The 21,987-nt window shown below is 35.3% G+C and overlaps 1 protein-coding gene across 3 annotated transcripts in view; it reads right to left on the minus strand.

Moving 5' to 3' along the window:
- The window catches only part of LOC150108371 (pleckstrin homology domain-containing family G member 7-like), a 289,192-nt gene that overhangs the window by 25,354 nt on the left and 241,851 nt on the right, over nt 1-21,987 (minus strand). For all 3 annotated transcript variants that reach the window (XM_090390719.1, XM_090390718.1, XM_090390720.1), the window contains one exon: nt 11,231-11,995. In XM_090390719.1, coding sequence (XP_090246845.1) covers nt 11,891-11,995 — 105 coding nt within the window. In that variant the 3' untranslated portion in view covers nt 11,231-11,890. The remainder of the gene's footprint in view (nt 1-11,230; nt 11,996-21,987) is intronic.

The following is a 21,987-nucleotide window of genomic DNA, read 5'->3' on the forward strand; positions in this document are numbered from 1 at the left end:
TAAAGATATCAGATCAGTAATAACAGTGATATTTTTATAAATAAGGAAATTGAACTACCTGAGCATATTTGTTAAGAGGTTGTTTTTTCCCCTCTTAAGAAAAATAATAATACTCCAATAGCAGCACAGTTCATTAAATAGAATTAATTTACAATTGCAAAATGCCATGCAGTGAGCATAAACTATTATGCTAGTTTATTGTTACATTTGGTTTTGTTATATGAAAGGCCATTGTCTGTTCTGAGCCCAAGTTGTTACTGGTAATGTGATAAACATTTTTATTTTGGCACATTTGGAAATAAAAATAATGGAGTAGGGGCAAAAAAGAGTTATTATTATTTTCTTAGACATCTTGTTGGGATCACTCATCATGGGAGACCCACACTAACCATTATTCACCAATACCTGCCATACTTCTTGAATTCATTCATAACAGTGTGTTCACACCCACCTTTAGCAACCCATTCACACTATCCAAAACAAAACTAGTCCTCAAGCCTTTGCTAACCATCTTACACAATTTCCAGGGGTGACCCCTTGTTCTCTCCTTGCCAAATACTGAACAAATTATTCTGCATCAGTCCTGTGAGATCCCTTTAATAACTTATATATTTCTATTATTGTAACAAACAGGATCTTTAATCTGTCTTAGGGAGTATTCCATAGAGTATTCCAAGTTTGTCACAATCTTGGTCACCCACTTCTGGATCCTCTTCAACTACTTTCTCACAAAAGAAGTAGCTGAAGAAATCCAAAGAATCCAGGTAAACCAGATATGTGCAAGTAGTCCAGATATGACCTTATTAAAGTCTTATAAAGAAGGATAATAACCTTCCTCTAAATGCGGGTTTGAATCCTGCGGTGGGCATGAATGTTTGTGATTGTCTGTGAAAATACTGGTGGTGGTGAGCAGTAGATGGTGTTGGAATGTAGTTGTGGTTCGTTGTAGTTGGTGGATTGAGTGGTGGAGACAGAGAGAGCTGTTGAGTAGGTGTCCTCCCTTGATGAGTCTTTAGGGAGTCCAAAGACTCATCAAGGGAGGGGTCTTTGCACTCCCTGGAGGTGTCACGTAATAATAATAATAATAAGAAGAAGACCACAAGCGTGTTCTTCAATATCCAGGTAATCTGATGAGCTATTTTGGCCACCTTTGTAATATGCTTTCTAAACTTCAACTCCCTGGCCATTGTCACCCCAAGTCCACCTCCAACAATATATTCAAATCATTATCACTCTATCCAGTTTTGCATCATCAGCAAACAACTGGTATTTCCTCTTAAATCATTTCTTGTATCACGGATGTATAAATTAAACAGCAGTGGCCTAGGTATAAAGTCCTACAGTGCACCACTAGTTACTTGCATTCTCCTAGGTTTAGCTCCTCCATCAGTACTGTGGACAGTGTGTAGCATAGAGACAGCCTGTCTCATGGTGCGGCTGAATAAGAGCGCTCGTTTAGCCATATTGTGGTAGGTGCTGTTGCTACGCTAACAATTCCTGTTGGCATAGCAAGTGCGGAAAGAAGTTTTTCCAAGCTTAAACTGATTAAAAATGATTTGCGAACAGCAATGACCCTAGAAAGATTGGTTGGTCTAGCAACTATATCGAAGGCGGACATAGCTTATAATTTAAATTTAGAAGAGCTTATAAACAGTTTTATTGTGCGATATCCCATAGAGCAAACATTTAATTAATATTATTATGTAATCGTTTTGCATTAATGTTTCTCTTGTAATAAAAACAAAATAGCAATTGGAGATGTTCTTATATTTTTGTTTTATAATGCATCGGGCGATATTTAATTGTTTGCCTCAGGGCATGATCTAATCTGGCAGTGGACCTGTCCTCTATATACTACTCTTTCGTGTCTATCCACTAGCCACACTATTATTCATACTACTAGCTTCATCTCCATTTGCTCCAATTTAAAGATTTCTTTGAAGGGGGAACCTTGAATTGAACTAGCAGTCTGTCTGCAGTTGAATGCAATACCGAGTTATACCCACAAAGCTAAATTTCACTTCCTCTTCATGATTGCATGATGAGAAAAATGGAATATTTGAAACTTGAAGAATTTATATTTATGGCTCTGTATTTTGTAATCCAGTTCACATAATTTATACATAATACAGACATGATGGTTGTCAAGTATGCATATGTTTTTATTTTTAGAATCTCATTAACTAATAAATGCACTGTTTTACAATTATCATTATGTCCTAACATTATGACATATGCTATCAACCAGTAAAATTAATGCAGTGACTAGATGTCATTTGGATAAGATCATAAGAAGCTATATTCCTGGTTAATAAGCATTTTATGAAGTTTTATTGAGTATTTGTGATAGGCAGATTACATATTATATAGCAAGAATATTTCTAAAAAAAAAAAGATTCAAAAATTAATTGATCACACAAACAATTTACTATCAGAAATGTGTTGCATAATGCCAATTCAGTTATGTTAATGCCGTTAATTAAAATGGTTTTCAGTTGGATCTCTCTTCTTGATAATAAAGGCTATATAATGCTAAGATTCCATGATGAGGAAATGAAATCTTTAAAAGGTAAATTGAAGAGACTGAAGCATTGAAAGTAACACTGTAATTAGATTAGTTCACATATTAATCATTTACTAATAGTATCATTATTAAAGAGTGCGCATCATGGCCAAAGAAAAGTTTTTCTCCAAAAATCTCAAATTAAATTCCCTCAAATCAAAAATATAATAAATAAATGAAATAAATACTTCTAATAGACACACAAAAACAATTTACTATTAAATGCACTAGTGACACATAAAATATCAACATGTATCAACAAAATACAGACACAGTAATAAGATTATTACTAAGAATTTTGGATTAGCAATTTAATACAGTAATACTCTTTGAGATAATTCCACCCTCTCTTAAATAAGAAAATAGGTTTGCTTAAAAATGGAGGAAATATACTGTACTTTCAAGGGATTAGCTGTTCATTACCTGATAGATCAGAGTTAAAACTATTATTCGTTATGCTTATTTTGTTGGTAGACCAACACAAGCTGGATTAAAAAAACATTCTATAAATGAAATTTCATTATTTTTAAAACAAAATTTACAGAGAATGTATAGAAAAAAAAATTAGAGATTACGTTGATTGCTGATCAAAAATAAAATCAGCTTAACTTCACTGCAGTAATTCAAGATCTGTATAGGACAGTGTAGAAAAGTATATCTTTTAAGGTTTTCTATTATTATATAGCAGCCACCATGGAGTCAATAGACTCACTGTGGGTTAAGAAAGGAAATCTTTCTTCAAGTATTCTTGAACCCACAGTTTAACATCAAAAACAATTGCCTTGTATACTATGCATTAGGCTATCAGGATTCAGAGGTTTTATTGTTTAAATAAGTTTTCTTTTAAATGGAAGTGAAAGAATCAGAGGTATCAGGTGGTGGTTGGGTTAGATGTTAATAAGGCTGTGGGAATGGATGACATATCATCATGTATTCTTAAGGAATGTGCACCACGGTTGGCTATGCCCGTGACCTGGTTATTTAATGAAAGTCTTGCAGTGGGTAGAGTTCCTAAGGTGTGGAAAGACGGCAAAATAGTACCACTCCACAAGCATGGTTCTAGGACAGAAATTTCCAATTATAGACCAGTCTGTATAACTGCAGTTTTGGTTAAGGTGTTGGAGAGATTGGTTAGGATAGAACAGTGGTGTAGCTAGAGCTTTTGCCGCCAGGGGTGGTCCCTGAGTTTGCCACCCCTCTCAGTATACACTGAAAATACTACAAAGAGTCAAAACGACATATAGGGAAATAAATTAAAACATTGTGTTTATCTTTGAAGTAAAACTTTAATTTCAACATTCTAAAATGTTATATTTCTTGCTTTTCTGTTAGCAAAATCGTCGATGACATTGGCGAAGTCTATTTCATAGTAATGTAGGTAATTCTTAATCAGTTTTATTTAGAAAACTCCTCTCACATTTAGCAACACTTACAGCAATTGTGAGGAAAATTTGCAGTAGTATTACAATATTTGGAAATGAGTTCTCAAGACTGTATTTTAGAATTAACCACAAAAGTTCAAAGTGCTGCCCGGGGCAGACCGCCCCCCCCCTCTAGCTATGCCACTGGGATAGAATACAGGATTAAGTTGATGGACATAGCATTCTTTATGATGGTCAGCATGGATTTGTAAAGGGTAGGTCCTGTTTTAGCAATTTACTTGCATTTTATGATAGGGTAACAGGTATGTGTAAGGAAGATGGATTGAAGATTGGCTCTCTGAATGATACTAGTAAGTTGTGTATGATGGAGTAGTGTCTCAAAAAAAGGAGGGTAACAAACCCCTGAGGCACCACACTGGTGCCTCAGGGTTCTGTTCTTTGGTCCCTGTTGTTTAACTTGTTTGTAAATGATATATCATGTGGACTGACTGGGGATCTTTAGTTATTTGCTGATGATGCAAAGTTAGGAAGAATTTTGAGTAGCACTGCTGATGTTAATTCCCTTCAGAAAGATTTGAATAAATTAAAGATGCCAAGAAATTATATTTTTGGTTTAATCCTTAATCCAAGTGTAAGCAAACAAAGTTTGCGTGTGAAGTAACTTCACGACTGAGCAACTCGTATATAGAGGCTAATGACTTCACATCACTTGCCTTAGTATCCCACAATGCAAAGCACATATCCTTACGGACATGTATAATGCCATGCATTAAGGGAAGGGTCACAACCCAGACCAGTTTTGACCTTTATTGAGGTGAAAAAGTAAAGGATTGTTCATCATAGGCCTAGAGTATAGGGGTGCAAGAGAGCCTGATAGTATTAGGAGAAAGAAAAGACAGAGAGATAGAGAAAAGGCCTCAGCTCTTTTATATCATCATATAACCAAAGGCTATCAGTTTTCCTTTTTCACCAATCACATATAGATGAACAATCAAAAGACTAATTGAAACTAAAGCCCAAGGATGACCGATACCCAGGTAGTTAGCCTCCATCTGAGTTAACTGCCTTCAGTTGACTTTCTCTGCCTGGAATTTCTCTCAGTCATCCCTGTAATTTACTATAAGGCCACATTGAATAAAGAAGATGGAACTATTTAAAAAAACCTCTCATAGTAAGAATTGATGTTTCATCAGTGGAAGCCAGACCAAGAAGTGATACCAAGGTTGAAGTAATGCAGAAGTCATATTTCCATATACAAGTAGCCAAAAGGTGTCTCACCTTATTACTAAAATACTCTGGATTAGATATAGATGTTGAAAGTTTTTCCACTTGGTTATACTATAAATTAAAGATAAATATAAAAATAAATGCAAATAAAAGATGCATGTGGATTGAATTCAAGTTTTCATTAATTAATAATTAATATAATAATCTAATATAAACTAAGAAAAGTTTAATATTTTTAGACATTCTCTATCAGTAAAGCTGATAAATAGCAGAAGTGTTATGGATAAATTGTGTCTGTCCATTACTTTGTACTCAAAAGCTAAGGACCATTTGAAAGCTTAATTATTGAAGTTTTTTTTATGTATTAGTTTTGTGAATTCAGACTAATTAGTTTTGATATTTTATGGTATATCCTCAGAAAGTTTTGCATTTTTGGTCTTCTTTCTTTTTTGAAGAGTAAGTCAATTGTGAATCTTACATTTTTCATTTACTAAAGAGGTTAAATGTTTTAAATAATTTTACATTTTAATTAAATTTAATTAAAATTAAATTTTTTAAAATCTTTTAAATAATTGTCAGCCTGGTTGGCTGAGTGGTTAGCGTATCTGCTCTCCAGCCAAAAGGCTGCGGGTTCGAATCACGCCACGGGTATGGATGGTTGTGATTGTCTGTGAAAATACTAGTGGTGGTGGTGGGCAGTAGATGGCGTTGGTGTAGATGATGATGATAATGGTAGTTACAGTTCATTGTAGTTGGTGGAGTGAGTGGTGGAGAAGAGAGTTATAGAATAGGTGCCATCCCTTGATGAGTCTTTGGACTCCCTAGAGGTGTCACGTAATAATAATAACAACACTGCCTTTCAGCACGATGGGGCATCCTACCATTATGCTTTGTGTGTGTGTGTGTGTGTGTGTGCAGCAGTTTCTGAATGACAAGTTCTCTCAGACAGGTAGATCAGGAGAGGAAGATACCTTTGACACTTTCTCAAAGTGGATCGGCACATGAGAGCCTCTTTCTTGGCTACCTCACTCCAATGATCTAATGTCATTGGACTCTTTTGTGGATCACGTTAAAACAGTTGTCTGTACCTCAAAACCCTCTCATTCTTTGGATGATCTTAGGGTTAGAATTACAAATGCAATCCATTCAGTTTCTGGGCAACAGATGTTTTCACAGTTTGAAGAATGTATTATAAATGCTGGTGGTGATGTCAGACTTGGAGAGTCAACTTGGACTGCATTCTTCAGCTTTCGAATGGTGTTTACTATAAGTTTAATAACATCTTAAAATGTATAAATGTTACAAAGTTTAAATCTTTAATAACATCCTATTTTAACCCCCATTAAATTGTGGTCTAGGTTATACACTTTTCCTCTTAGCATAAACTTTGTAATAAGACATTTATAAAATCACTTTTCCATGGTTGGCTATGTTTATGTTGAGTAAATAAAGAAACGATGACTATAACAGTATATGTATAATGCTAAAAGTTCCTAATAATAAGTGTTTGTCTGTTTTTATTTCTCTCCTTTGGAATTATTCATGATGTTGAATGTAAAAACTTATATTTGAATATTATGTGTCTTCACTTGCATATGACTCACTTACTATGCAAGTGAAGACAGCAAGTTCAGAATTATTATTATTATTATTACGGGCAAATCCAAGGAGTCGATAGACTCATTGAGGGAGGCCCTAACATCATGTCAAGAACAACTATTTGACATTCACACAGTATCTATCATACCTCACCTTGAACTCATTCACAGTCATGGCACCCATAACAGACTCTGGCAGCTTATTCCACTCATTCACCACTCTTCGAGTAAAAAACCTAGCTCTAACACCCTTGCTAACCACACTCTCGCCCAGCTTCCATGTATGGCCCCTAGTCCTCCCACCACCAGTCCTATTCGCCAAAATATCTTCTGAATTAATCTTATAGAAACCCTTCAGTAATATGAATGTCTAAATCATATCACCCCTTTTCTGCCTATCAACCAATTTCTGCAACTCACAAATCTTCAACCTGTTCTCATAAGGTTCATTCCATAGACCTGCTATCATCTTGGTCACTCGTCTCTGGATCCTCTCCACCTCCTCCCCATCAAGAAGAAACCCAGGCGCCCATATCTGGACACAGTAGTCTAGATGGGATCTTATCAAGGCTCGATACAGAGGAACAATAACTTGTTTGTCTCTGCTTGTTAAAGTATTTTTCAGCAACCAAGTGATTTGATGAGCTGATTTAGCCACTTTTGTGATGTGCCCCCCCCTAAACTTCAAATCCCTATTCACCAACACTCCCAAATCCCTGGCCTCATCAATCTCCTGGAGTACGGTTCCACCAATGTGATACACTGCTGCTATTCTTTTCACCCCAAAATGCATAACCTTACACTTTGCCACATTAAATTGACATCCATTCTCCTTAGCCCAGTCCTCCAAACTATCCAAATCATCCTGCAAAATTTTGACATCCTGTGCACTCACTATTGCTGTACCCAACTTTGCATCATCAGTAAACAAATGAACACTTCCTCTCAGATCCTTTCCTATATCGTTAATGAACAAATCGAACAGTAGTGGTCCAAGAACAGAACCCTGCAGTGCACCACTAGTCACAGGCCGTCTTTTGGACTCTACTCCTGGATAAACCACCCTCCTATCCATCTCACCAACCCTATATTCATCCCCATATGCTGCACTTTACTAATTAGAATTCCATGTGGTATCCTGTCAAAGGCCTTAGCAAGGTCCAGTTGAATCACTGTAAACTCATTATCCTTATACAGTTCAGCCGTTACTGTGTTATAAAATGTGAGCAAGTTACTGAGGCATGATCTACCCTTCACAAAACCATGCTGTTCCCCATACAGTATCCCATTTTCATCTATCCAATCCTGTATTTTCCTCTTGACTATTTTCTCCAAGACCTTGACAACGATTCCTGATATGCTGATCGGTCGGTAATTTACAACAGCAGTCATTAATATGGCAGAGTTTATTTATTATACAGTGATACTTTTTATTTAGCTTTTACTATTAACAAGATGATACTTAGAATCTTGTTCAACTTTTATCTTTTAAAGTGAAACAGAGAAAACTTTTAGGATAATGTTTTCTATAAGTACCGATATTACAATTTTTTCTTCTTATACACACTATGCATAGTTCTGTATAATATATTAAAAAACACCTTTGAAAATGTCATTTATGGAGTACATTCTCCCCTTTTTGGTTGGTGTTTTATCTGTTTAAGGAAATTTTTTTCATATAACCTATTAAGTTATCACTTTTATCAAATACAGAAATTTGCAAAACAAGTTAATACATACTGGCAAAATGCTTTCTGTTTGGTCCAAACCTTTGGGTATATAAACTACAGTCTGTGGGCCAAGCTCCTGAAAATTCTATCGGGCAAGAAAGCAGTTGTAAAAGTAGATAAATATTACAAAAAAAAAAAAAAACCTCATTATAAAATCTTATTCCAAATGGATAATGAAAACATGGGTTAAAGACATTTCTTTGGATTTCTTAGTGTGATAATATGAAGCCTTGATGTGCTCAGATCTGGTCACTGGGATTTGAAGAGAATGAAGTAACCTTAGAGAGGATGCAGAGATGGATTACAAAAATGAAATCAGGATTGTACAGCGTTGATTAGGAGGATAGACTGAGGGCATGCGGACTTCAGGGTTTGGTGAATAGAAGGAAAATCATAGGATATAATCAAAACATTTAAGCTGTTGACAGGTTATTATCATATTAACACTGAGGAGATTTTTTCATATGGTAGAACGAGGGAAAGTAGTAAGGACAAGGTGCCATCCCTGGTATTGTAAAAAGTCGTGGTGAGTAAAAGGGTAAGAAGTAAGTTTTTTTCATGGAGAGTGGTAGGAGCATGGAGGGCATTGTCTGAGAGGGTGGTGAACATGCAGACTGTGGATGAGTATAAGGAGTGGTATGATGGACTGTGTGGACTAAGTTTGACCTCCCATGATGAGTTTTGTGACTCCATGAGGTCAGGAAAAGGATAATAATATTTCTGACATGTTAACATTATAGTTATAAAAAATGTTTAAAAAAATAGTGCCTTATTTCTTTAGATAATCCTGCCCACAAAACCTAAGCTTATTTCATACTGTGTTGGCTAATGGTTAGATAATTTGGGAACATTACACTAGAGTCCAAACATACTTTTCAAGACAATTAGACCTCCAGTGAGCAAGGTTGTTTCACACAACAGTTGATATTTGAATCATCCACCACATAAAGACTCAAAAAAATCCTTGTCACAAACTGTCTGTTGAAAAGCAGAGAATAGGAGAGATGCTATTCACCCAAGATAAGTATGTGAATATTAATAATCCTTTCTCATCCATGATGTCTGAAACAGAAAATGATTGGCCTACAAAAGGTGTTAAAAGAAAGTAGCAGTGAGCAAAAACTGCTATGCACCTAGAATCTAAAAGCAGTGATTTCCAAATCCTTTTTATAATAAATTTATTTTCTCAAGGATCCTTTGGGTATCTCTCTTTTTTTTTTTTCAATTTGTGTTATGTTATTATGTTGTTGCATCTTTTCTTTAGTTTTTTGTATTTAAAAAAAAGTGCAGTCACTTTTAAGGTATTTTTGTCTTTTATTATTATTATTTTTTTATGTATAATATATTTTTACATATGAAGTAAGCATAAGTATTTGCATTTTGCTTGTCTAACTCTCCCATCATACTCCCTAAATAAGATATAAATAAGGTGAAGGTGGCAAAAAAAGTACAGTCAACTTTCATGATAGAGAACTCATGAGGATTAAAAATAGTTTGCTATAATGCATTTTCTTTTGAATGGCATTGTACCTATAGAGCTTCAGTTGGGACATTTTGCTAGTTTGTTATAGTGAATGTGTTATAATGGCATCTACCGAAATGAGAGTCAACTGTATAACTGTTATAATCCATAGTAAATATGCAGTATTTTTACAAAATGTTTCTCCTCTACCAACTTCAATACTCATGCTTAGAACTAATTTGAAAATGAGATGTTATCAGTTAGGGAGAGAATAACATTCAAACCTTCTGGCATATTTGCCATTGTAGTTTATAAATTTAAGGCACTTCCCTATACTTGAGTAGTTTTGTTTTTGAGATTGATCTTTTGAAAAAAAAAAATCAGAATATTGAGAACCCCAATTTTGTCTAAAAAATTAGAAAAGACTGCGCTACATTCAGCTTAAAAAAAGATTGAAATGAAAAAAAATTATTAACTTGTTTTTTAGAATAAATGAATAATTTATATAAAGAAAGTGAAGAAGTTTTATAAAGCACCTTTAAAATTCTGAATGAATGAATGGATGACTAATCACTCAGCCTATATCTATCTGAAGTAATGCTTCTTAAACTTTGCTGGCTGTAGTTCACTTGAGCAAAGCATATAATGACTCAGTGGCCCACTAGTTCCCATACCCTACTCTCTATCAATAAGTTATATTTTACCACCAGAGGTAAGCAAGCCTTCATATGCTGTTCCTAAAAGAAAAATTATGGAGTAGTTGGCATAACATACACAACCTTAATATTTCAGTGGAAAGTTAAGATAGAAATGGGATATATTGTGAATGATACCAAAAAAGTGAAACACAGTAGCTGATTTTATATATGGCTATATGCTTGTATTGAGATATACAGCATGTGGTAAAATATTATACATATTATTATACTGAAATGAAACAAATTATGTAAAATAATTTTTAATTAATAAGATTTTTAATATCTCTTATTCTAAACTGTATCTGAAAATTGACAAATTAAGATTAAAAAAAATATTTACTGATCAAATTTTCTTGCGCTTACCAGGAAAGCCACAAACCACATTTTCAGAAAGGTTGATCTAAAGGACCTATTCCCATTATTTGAGAGAAAGCGGAATAAATTCACAAACAAACTCTATTAAATCTCAAATATATATATATACACACATATACATGCACATGCTATATAGGATTTTCATCTGATTTATTAGACTTATGCAACTGAACATATAAAAAAATTAAAAAAAACCTTGGTCAAAAATAACTTCAATCTGTGTATCTTATGTTAGGTACACACTGGATTTCATTTGATAAATAATATGAAAGTATTCTACCGCTGGTATCATTTTGTAGAAACTTGTTTCCAAGTAATAAATTCACAAATGGAAGGATTTGTTAATGAAGTCTTAGTACGTAAACAATGTAGGCCGTTTCTTGAATTTCACTTTTGGCACCATTTTGTTCACTCTAATTCAAACTAAGATTCATTCAGTAAAGTTTACCACAATAGTCTGTGGAGACAGGCGAGGTAGTACACCTTACTGCAAGCCCTTTTAAAGAGAAAGAGGCAGGCAGGTAGACAGCATATCAGTCTTAAACCACAATGGCTAATACACATTGAGGCTATCATTATGAATCGAACTCAACAGATTCCATCAAGTCTTTGATAAAATATTTATAATAACGTGAATTGATCTTTTTGGGCACTAGATTTTACAAGTGATTGATTGGTTCAGAAAAGAAACGCATTTTGTTTTCTTCCAAAGTTTGTTTTCCCAAAGAATACTGAAGAACCTTTAGTAACTGATATAACCTTGTCTTCTAAGGCCCTGTTTGGCACTCACCACAGCAGTGTGGTTGGTCAGTAATATCATCACAGTAAGAGGAATGCTTATGAGAGAGGTTTACTTTACTTGACTGAAGATGTAGCAACTCGCTGATTACGGAATACAGTATTTTGTAAAGTTCGCTTCCATCGATCCATAGTATCACGCAGCTTAGACAGCCAAGTTGCCTACAATAATAAACAAAAAATGTATGATTATACCTTTAGTACATGAATTTAAAGATAAAAGCATAACACAATTTATAGTAGTAGTAGTAGCTAATATTAGTATCATGGGCATTCTTAGGAAAAAGTATTTTAGTAATTACAATCATAATAAGTGCACTTAGTATTATAAGTCACATTAGGAACTAAATCAAAATTATAATTATTATTTTTCATACCTCCAAGAATCTTAAGATTCATCGTGAGAGGTCAGCACTAGACAATACAATTTATCGTATTACTCCTTAAATTCATTCATTGTTTGTAATGCACTGCATGCAAAAACTTACTTTTTACCCCCTTACTCACTACTTCCTTGCCGAAGTAGTGAGTAAGGGAGTAAAACCATCCCATATTCTACTTTGGGATGGTCCCTTGTCCTTGTTCCTCCTCTTGTTCTACCATATGAAAAATCTGCTTTCAACAGCTTAAACATATCCCCTCCCCCCCAACACACACACACACACACTTCATTTCTATCCACCAAACTGTAGTTTGTATGTCCTCAATTTGTCCTCATAACTGAAATTGCCCAGTTGTGATATACCGTATTTGCTGGCATATAAGACGCACCCCCCTTTTTTGCACACATTTTTTAGGAAAAAAACTTTATCGCTGAATATAATAATGAATTTACAGTATTTCAAATATAAAGTAATAAGTGGGTCTACTTTCAACAAATACCTAATCAATTAGGAAAGAGTACCCACATTTTAATCTTCTTCGTCAAAACCTAGAAATTCATCTCCAGAGCTAAATGAAGAGACACTTCAAACCTCTTCTAAATCAGAATCTGAGTCCTCATACAACAAATTGTCCTCTGTACCATCCAGTGCATTACTAATGCCACACTTCTTAAATGATTCAACCACTGTCTCAGTTTCACAGCGTCTCATGAAGCTTTGACCCACTCACAAACTTGCGAAATGCCAGGCCTCTTCCTTCTTCCTGATGGCGTAAAAATCTGCAGACTACATCCAGCTGTTCCACTTCTCCTTCATAAATCCCTTAAATGGTTTATCAATACAGACACCTAAAGGTTGAAGCTAACTAGTTAGACCTCCTGGAATTACAGCTAACTGAGTTTTCAATTCCTCGAGTTCATTTTTAACATCTTCTGTTCTGTAAGAACGAAACTGATCCCATACTAGCAGGGCAGGCTTCTTCAACAGTCCACCAGGGTGCCTAAACCAAATTTTATCTATCCATAACTTCATTCCTCCTCTATCCATCTAGCCTTTTGTGTGAACATGTACATGTACAAACACTCCTTTAAGCAGTTTTTCTTTGGGTAGCATCTTCCTTTTAAAAATCAATAGTAGCGACAATTTTGTCCAATCAGCACAGCAGGATAAACAACCGTGTAGTGAGTTTTTTCGTGCCCCAAAGTTTTAACAGTAACACCTTTTGTGCCCTTGGAATCTACAGTTTTGTTTGAGGGCACATCAAAAGTCGGCAGCACCTCGTTCATGTTTCCTATTTGCGCAAGTTAAAAATTTTCTCATTTCCTTGCGTTAATGATGAATCGATGAAATTCAATAATTTTTTCTTCATGTTCAGCTGGCATCTTTTGTGATATTTTTGTTTCAGTCCACATACATGAATCTGGAACACCATGATGCTGATCCAGTAAAGTTGGCAATCCCTCTGTTAGTGGCTATCGCTTTTGCTTGATGAATAATCATTTTTGTAGACACTGAAAGTCCTGCTTTTCTGTGGTCAAAAATCCAAGTATTCAGTTCTGGTCATTTTGCAGTTCCACTTTGTAAATTATGTTTACTGTGAGCTCCTTTTTTTAGATCCTCTTCCTGATTCTGCCAAGATCTTATCATTTTTTCAGTTGGGGATGGCCCGAATTGCCTCTCTGCAGCCCTGTTTCCATGTTCTTTAGCATACACAATTACACGTAGCTTGTATGTAGCAATGCTGACGTTTTTCAGCCATAATTTGCCATGAAATTTAGAGAAAATTGAACGGCAGAAATTTATCACCGTTTACAACAACCGCGACAACATGTGCATCCACTGAACTCTACGTAACTGGAATGCTCTCACACACCGCAAGGAAACGAGAAATCGCGTAACTCAGAACAGAGAAAATTTCCAGAAATAAAAGTAATAAAAAAACTGAGTATCAGCGTATAAGATACACCCTGTTTTTCAGACCTATTTTCAAAGAAAAAAAGTGCGTCTTATATGCCGACAAATATGGTAATTTTCTTTATATATCTGTGCATCTTCTGCAAGTTATTTCATTCCTCTTTCAAATCCCAGCAACTAGATCTCAGCACAAAAACCCAGATGTGGTGTGATCAGAGCTTTATATAATGAGACTACCACACTTTATCTCTCATTGTCAGTGTTCCCCTCAATATTGCAGCAATTCTCTAAGTTCTTTTTCTCATTGTCAGTGTTCCCCTCAATATTGCAGCAATTCTCTAAGTTGTTTTCACATCCTTGGCAGTATGTCCTCTGAACTTCAAATGTCTATGTAAAATCATCCCAAGATTCCTTGCTTCCTCTAGGTCTTCTGTTATGGCTCCACAAAGTGAATATGAAGCATCCCAAATTTCAAATCCTTACATTTAGCTGCATTAAACTGATATTCCCATTCATTTTCCCACTTATTCAAATTCTTTCCTTCATTCTTACACGGTGATCAAAAAACATCTTCAAAAATTATGGAAACAACTACAATGTTAGAGTAAAACTTCAATTTAATAACCAAAATAATCACTCGATATTTCGACCTTCACATTAAGGTCATCGTCTGGAGTATACACATATATATACAAAGAAACAAGCGGCACTACAATCTACATGGTATGCTGAAGTTACACTGATTTGGTCAACTGTTAATAAAGTTCATCATCAAAAAATAATATAGATTACAGCAAACCCATAGCTATCCCATACATCAAAGGATTATCGGAAAAAAAAATTAATAGAATTCTATACTATTATAATCTTAATGTCACACTTTTAAACCACCTATAAAAAAAAACATATTCAACTCCTCTAAGGATCCTCTCCCCCCCATTGGCTCACCTGGAGTTTATTCTATTGCACCTGTAACTTACCTTATATTGGGAAACTGGATGTACAATCCTATCCATAAAAAAGAACACAACACATTAAATGTAATAATTTTGGTGGGGCAGGCCTCTCAGATCATGCTCTTAACACCTTGCACCAAATTGAATGGAAATGTACTTGTTCTTTATATACAAAAACCTGGGATGAATGGAAATTTAAAGAAGCCTGTGAAATTTTGATTAACCAACTTAATCTTAACAATAATGGTGGTATAAAAATCCCAAAAATTTGGATGGCACACATTCAGCCTACTTAGTTCTTCAAGCTTTCCAGCAAACCCTGACTTTAGAACTCTAAGCAATTTTTCATTTATTGGCCACTATCCATAATGGTTTGTTTTAATTTATATGTATACTTATATGAGTAAATTTTTTTTGTATGTGTGTGAAAATGTTACTCTCTAGCTTAATTTAATTTTCTAACCTAATAGATAGCGAAGGTTGGTCGATTGGTAGAGCCTCTGCTATTAATCGTGTGCAAAAACTTAAACAAGTTTGAGCACGGTTAGCAGTTAGAAGGGGATCAATCGTTCGATGGTGTTGGCACACTCTCCCTCGATGAGTCTTTGGACTCCCTTGAGGTGACACATAGTAATAACAACAGGACTCTAGCTTTGATGTAGTAAGGTTTTTTTTTTTCCACCAGAGGTCAGGCCAGTAGTTTTAATGGTTGACCAAATCAACGTAACTTCAGCATACCATGTAGATTGCAGTGCAGCTTATTTCTTTATATATATATACACACTAGGGGGCTCCCACCCCTGGCACCTATGGCGCTCCCCCATGTTCCACACTGGTAGACTAGTTCTCCTTGAATTCTGATGACTCGAATTTCGAAGACTCGACACTCAGAGTAGCCAATGAGTGTCAAGTCTTGAAAAGGGGGACCTCCTTCCCCTGGTGCCTGCACCACCCAACCCCTCGAGTTCCAGACTGGTAGGCCGGTTCTCCTTGAATTCTGATGACTCAAATTTTGAAAACTCGAAGGGGGGGTTCCTCCCCCGGCGCCTACGGTGCCCAACCCCCCGAGTTCCAGCCTGGTAGGCTGGTTCTCCTTGAATTCTGACTCGAAAAGAGGGTTCCGTCCCCTGGCACCTACAGCGCCCAACCCAGAGTTCTGGACTGGTAGACCAGTTCTCCTTGAATTCTGAAGACTTGAAAGGAGGTTCTGTCCCCTGGCACCTACAGCGCCCAACCCAGAGTTCTGGACTGGTAGGCCGGTTCTCCTTGAATTCTGATGACTCGAATTTTGAAAACTTGAAAGGGTTTTCCTTCCCCTGGTGCCTACAGCCCCCCCCCCCAAGTTCCAGACTGGTAGGCCAGTTCTCCTTTAATTCTGATGACTCGAATTTTGAAGACTCAACACTCAGGGTAGCCCTGAGTTTCAAAACATTTCAAATAACTTGACAGAAAAATGTTACATAAAAAGGCTTATCATTTTATATATATATATATATATATATAGGGTAGATATATATATATACACTCAGGGCTTTTTTCCCTGCCGGAACGGTCCAGAACGTGTTCCAGCTGAAAAAAAAAAGCCCTGTATATATATATATATATTGGCTGTATATATATATTGGTTTTTTTTCGTCCGGAACATGTTCCGGTAAACTTTTCCAGACCGTTCCGGCTGAAAAAAGCCCTTTATATACTCAAATGATGACTTAATGTGAAGGTCAAAATGCCGAGTGATTATTTTGGTTTATATATATTATACTGAAGTTTTACTCTAACATGGTAGTTATTTCCATAATTTTTTGAAGATGTATTATTCAAATCCTCTTAAAGAGCCACCACAGCAGCACTATTACTAATAGCTCTCCCAAGCTTCACATCATCTGCAAACAACTGAATATCTCCCTATAGTCCTGCAACAATACTGACAATGGTTGAATAGTACTGGATCCCATAGAACTCCACTTGTAACCATCCTATGCCCTGATACTGTTCTCCCATATATCTCTTTTCTTTCGCAATCCTCAAAGGATAACAATTGTCTCAAATATACATATGAAGTAATTTGTATGCAGGATGACAAATCCAAGTTTCTGGGAGAAAAATCTGGCTACCTCTGTAAGAGATTGGCTAACTCACCTTCAGTTAAAAAAGCCCATACAGAGATCCCGCTCATCACGACAAGAATTGAATACAGGTTCTTTTCCATCGAAGGGTGCAATATTCCGCTGTTCTTCAAATTGCACTACAGAAACAATGACATCCAAAACTAATATGTTGCAACTTAAAAACAACTAATTTTAACATAAAATGTGTTAAAATTAGTTTAGAGAAAATAAATTTTCTCTGTGTTCGAATGTGAAGTCAGTCAACAGCTGGAATATACAATGGAGTAGAACGTAGGATCCAACACAATGAAATCAAAAATAGTTTAAAATGTGCCACAAATATTTAATTAAAAACAAATTAATAGTAATGAAATAAATACAGGAATGTACTTTTGTTTAACACAGGTTTTTTTTTTTTTGTTGCTTATACCACCTTTCTGTTTGCACATAACTTGTAACTAACAAGGTATGTGTAAACAGAAAGGTGGTATAAGCAACAACATTCTATCCTTTTTCAAGGCGATAGAAATTTATAAAAGAATAAGAACTCGAAGAAAGATAAGTCAAAATAGGGAGCGGTTCCCAGTCCTTCCTACTCTGTTCAACTCCAGGTTATTTCTCCTCCTCCTTTTTACTTCCTTTTCATGTACTACTCATGACATTCTACTCTCATTTCCTGCCAAAATCTGGTTCTAACTCGTTTTGTTGATACCGAACTGGCTTCTTGCATACTGTACAGTAACTCACGTCTTTTCATGTGCTGGCTAAAAATAACTTTTTTTCTCACAGCAACCAATCAAGTCTTATTTTGAAGAATTTCTTGGATACATTACATTTTACTAATAACATAAAAAGATTACATATTTTACAGTTTTTATCTCTGTTTTAATAATATTAATCTCATAATATACAAGCGATATTTAATACACAGTTTTCACAACTGCACTTTATCTCAAAATAATAAATGAACAAATAAATATTAATAAACATAACTTGAAAGAAATCATATGAATAGTATACTATTAACAAGAGATTATTAGTCTGATGAGCAAATTTGGCTAAGGGAATGGCAAATTATGTTGGGTTCTGAATGAAGTATTAATAATTTTCAATTCTCCTCATTCAGAATCCAACAATTATAAGTTTCTCTTACAATGATAATTTTACTTACTTTTTTTGAAATAATCATACCAATGGACTAGATCTACTGGTATGATTATTTCAAACCTGAAGCATTTGTGTTCTAGACATTGCACATGACAATACAGGAGTACATATATAGATCACTGAATAATGGATAATTCAATGAAGTTTAAAGTTTTGATATACCTACAGTGTTGGTAAATGTTGATCAAATTCTTAATTGGTAAGGATAAACATCCACCTGGAATGTTCTGAAAAGAATTTCCTTTTTTGCATCATGCATGGAATCAATCATACCATTCACACAGCTGGCTCGTCTCCCTGTGAGGTCTTCTGTGTTTAGCTTGCAGAACTCATTAATACAAAGTTAATACTGATATCTGCTGAGTGGAAAAGCCAAGATGTTGACTTTGATGATTGAGAAAACTTTATTTCCTAGAGTGTTTCTTTCATGTGATATTAATGAATTGGGAACGGAAGGAACAATGCTCATCTTTTTATTTAAAGAAATAAAATTGAATTTTTTGAAGAAAGACAGAGTAAGAAATATAAAGATTCTGATAAACTTTTATTTCCAAACTAAACTCATTATTATTATAATATTATAATATCTTAAAAAATGATTTATTCTAGAAAACAAAACACAAATTTCTGATTATGCTCATGTTTTTGGATAATATTCAAATTATGATACTTGAGATATATATAATGATGAAGAAGGAAACTGCCAAAAAAATATAAAGAATAGGAAGTTATTTAAATTCCATCACTGAATATTCTAATTAGAATATTAACAGTTCTAAAGTTTGTTGATTTTCAAGTAAGAGTCAAAATATTTACACAGACAATCATTAATGCAATAATACTAAAATATGACATCTAGAAGGCTTTAATTTGTCAAGATTAATAATATATAATGAGGATATTAAATATCCATAATTTTAAAACCAAATAAATGACATAAAAGTTTATGGGAATAAGGCTTATTTTTATAAACTCTGTGGAAAGATTCAAAACATTTTTTTTTTAAATAATGAGAGGATATTTTATATCCTCATTGTGCATTCCCTCAATCCAATGATTGATGGCATAGCAATGCTAATTTTACTAGAGGAATTATTGATATGGGACTGCTGTGGTATTGAATAGAGGAATTTTGTCCCCTTAAGTTTCTGTCTAGTCTCTCATGGGAACCAACCAGGCCAGTAAAACCTAATCAGTACCCTAATCAAAGGTGAATATATGGACTCTGGGCAGAGTCCATGCTTTTAGGTACTGCAGGTTAATGCAACTCTTATGCTAAGTTCTCATAAATGCTCTGGTAAAATTCAAAACTTTTATGTTTCATTTATTTGTTTTTTTAAATTATTATTACTATACAGTATTTCCAGAAACTCATCATGGGAGACCAACACTAACTTTTATACACACAAAACCTATCATACCTCTCCTTAAATTCATTCACTGTCAAGGCACTCACAACAAATTCTGGCATTCTAGTCTGCACATTCTTAAACAACTTCCATGGATGATTTCTAGTTCTCTATTTGTCATATATTGAAAATTTTCCTTTGTGTCAATTTTATAAAACCCCTTTAATATCTTATAGTTTCTATCATGTCCCCTCTTTTCTGCCTGTCAACTAAACTTTGTAACCCACACACCTTCAACTGATCCTCATAGGAAGTATTCCACAGACCTGTCACCAACTTAGTCACTTATCTTTGAATCCTCTTTACCACCTCCTGATCCCCAAGAAACCCAGGCGACCAAATCTGTGTGCAGTAGTCAAGATGTGGCCAAATCCTAGCCTTATAAAGAGGGATAATAACTTCCTTATGTTTACTTGTTAGCATGTTTTTCAATTCAAGTAATCCATCTATTTTACCAACTTTTACAATATGTCCTCTGAACTTCAACTCTCTGTCCGCCATTATGCCCAAGTCTCTAGCATCATCAATATCCTTCATCTAGTACCATCAGTGTGATACACAATATGTAACCTTTTCAACCTGAAGTACATAACCTTACATTTTGCAACATTAAATTGACAATCATTATCCTTTGCCCACAGTGCCAATTTATTTAAATCATCCTGCAGGATATCTACATCACCTTTATCAACCATTGTCCTGTCCAGTTTTGCATCATTAGCAAACAACTGAATATCCCCACCCCCTTAAATCTTTCCCTATATCGCTAATATACAAAAATTAAAGAATAGTGGACCTAGTATAGAACCCTGAGGTACTCTAGTCATCCTCATTCACCTAGATTCTACTCCACCATACACTATTCTGTGGTGGGTGTCTGTCAGTTCCCCTCCATCTCTGCTACCAGCTTCATATTCATTTGCATGTGTTATTCTGTCAAATAAATGTCTTGGCAAAGTCCAACAGAATCATGGTATAGTCATTTTCTTTATCCAATTCTGCTGTCACTTTATTATAAAATGTGAATAAATTACCAGGACAGGACTTACCCTTTACAAAGCTGTGCTGCCCACTATAGAGTACCATATCCACCAACTGTTGGATTTTACCTTTAACTACCTTTTCCAATATTTTAACAGCCATTCCTAATATATTAATTGATCTGTAGTTTGCTACTTCTGTCTTGGAGCCCATCTTTATGTAATGGAACTGTCTTGTCCTCTTTTCACTCCCTTGGAACCTTGCCAGAGCTGAAACTTAGATTGAACAAGTTAAGAAGGTTACTTCTTGGCCTGTGGAAATTACTAATAAACTAAAATCTTTTAACTCTAGACCCCTCAGAATATATGGACTTCCAAAAATCCATAAACAGAATGTGCCATTACATCCCATTGTGGACGACATCAATTCCCCCACATACAAACTAACCAAACATTTAGCCAAAGTGCTCACACAATATACTGGCAACACACCTTCAGGCCAGTAAAAATTCAGCCCACTTTAAAGGCAGTATAGAAAACCTCTCACTCCAACACACTGACATAATGGTCAGTTTTGATGTCTCCTCCTTATTCACCAATGTCCCACTCAAAGATACTTTGGACCTCATCCAAGGCAAATTTCTTCCCGATATCTCAGCCCTATTTCAGTTCACCATGAACTCAGGCTATTTCGTTTGGCAAGGAAAATTCTACAAACAAATAGAGGGGACTGCCATGGGTTCTGCACTCTCCCCACCTCTATCCAACTTCTTTATGGAGACCTTCGAAGAAAAAGCCTTAAACTCGGCCCCACTTAAACCTATTGTTTGGCTACGCTATGTAGATGATGTGTTCGCTATTTGGCAGCATGGCATAGACACACTTGAAAACTTCCTTTCACACTTAAACAATCACCCCAGGATCCAGTTTACCTTAGAAAAAGAAAACAATAACAGTCTCCCTTTCTTAGATACTCTGATTACATGCCAGCCTAATGGATCCCTGGCTTTCTCAGTTTACAGAAAACCTACACATACAGGTAGATACATTCACCAGCGTTCACACCATCCCCCCCCTCCCAACAATATGGGATTATAAAAATCCTATATAACAGGGCAAAATTAATCAGTTCAGATAACAATGCCCTTACTACTGAACTTATTCATATTCTTAACACCTTTGTAGCCAATGGATACAACCCCCATAAAATCCGAAAAATATTAAAACCAGTTAGCCC

The sequence above is a fragment of the Typopeltis vanoorti genome, chromosome 3 (genome assembly GCF_054136105.1).
Source record: "Typopeltis vanoorti isolate ZY-2024b chromosome 3, IOZ_Tvanoo_1.0, whole genome shotgun sequence".
NCBI lineage: Eukaryota > Metazoa > Arthropoda > Arachnida > Uropygi > Thelyphonidae > Typopeltis > Typopeltis vanoorti.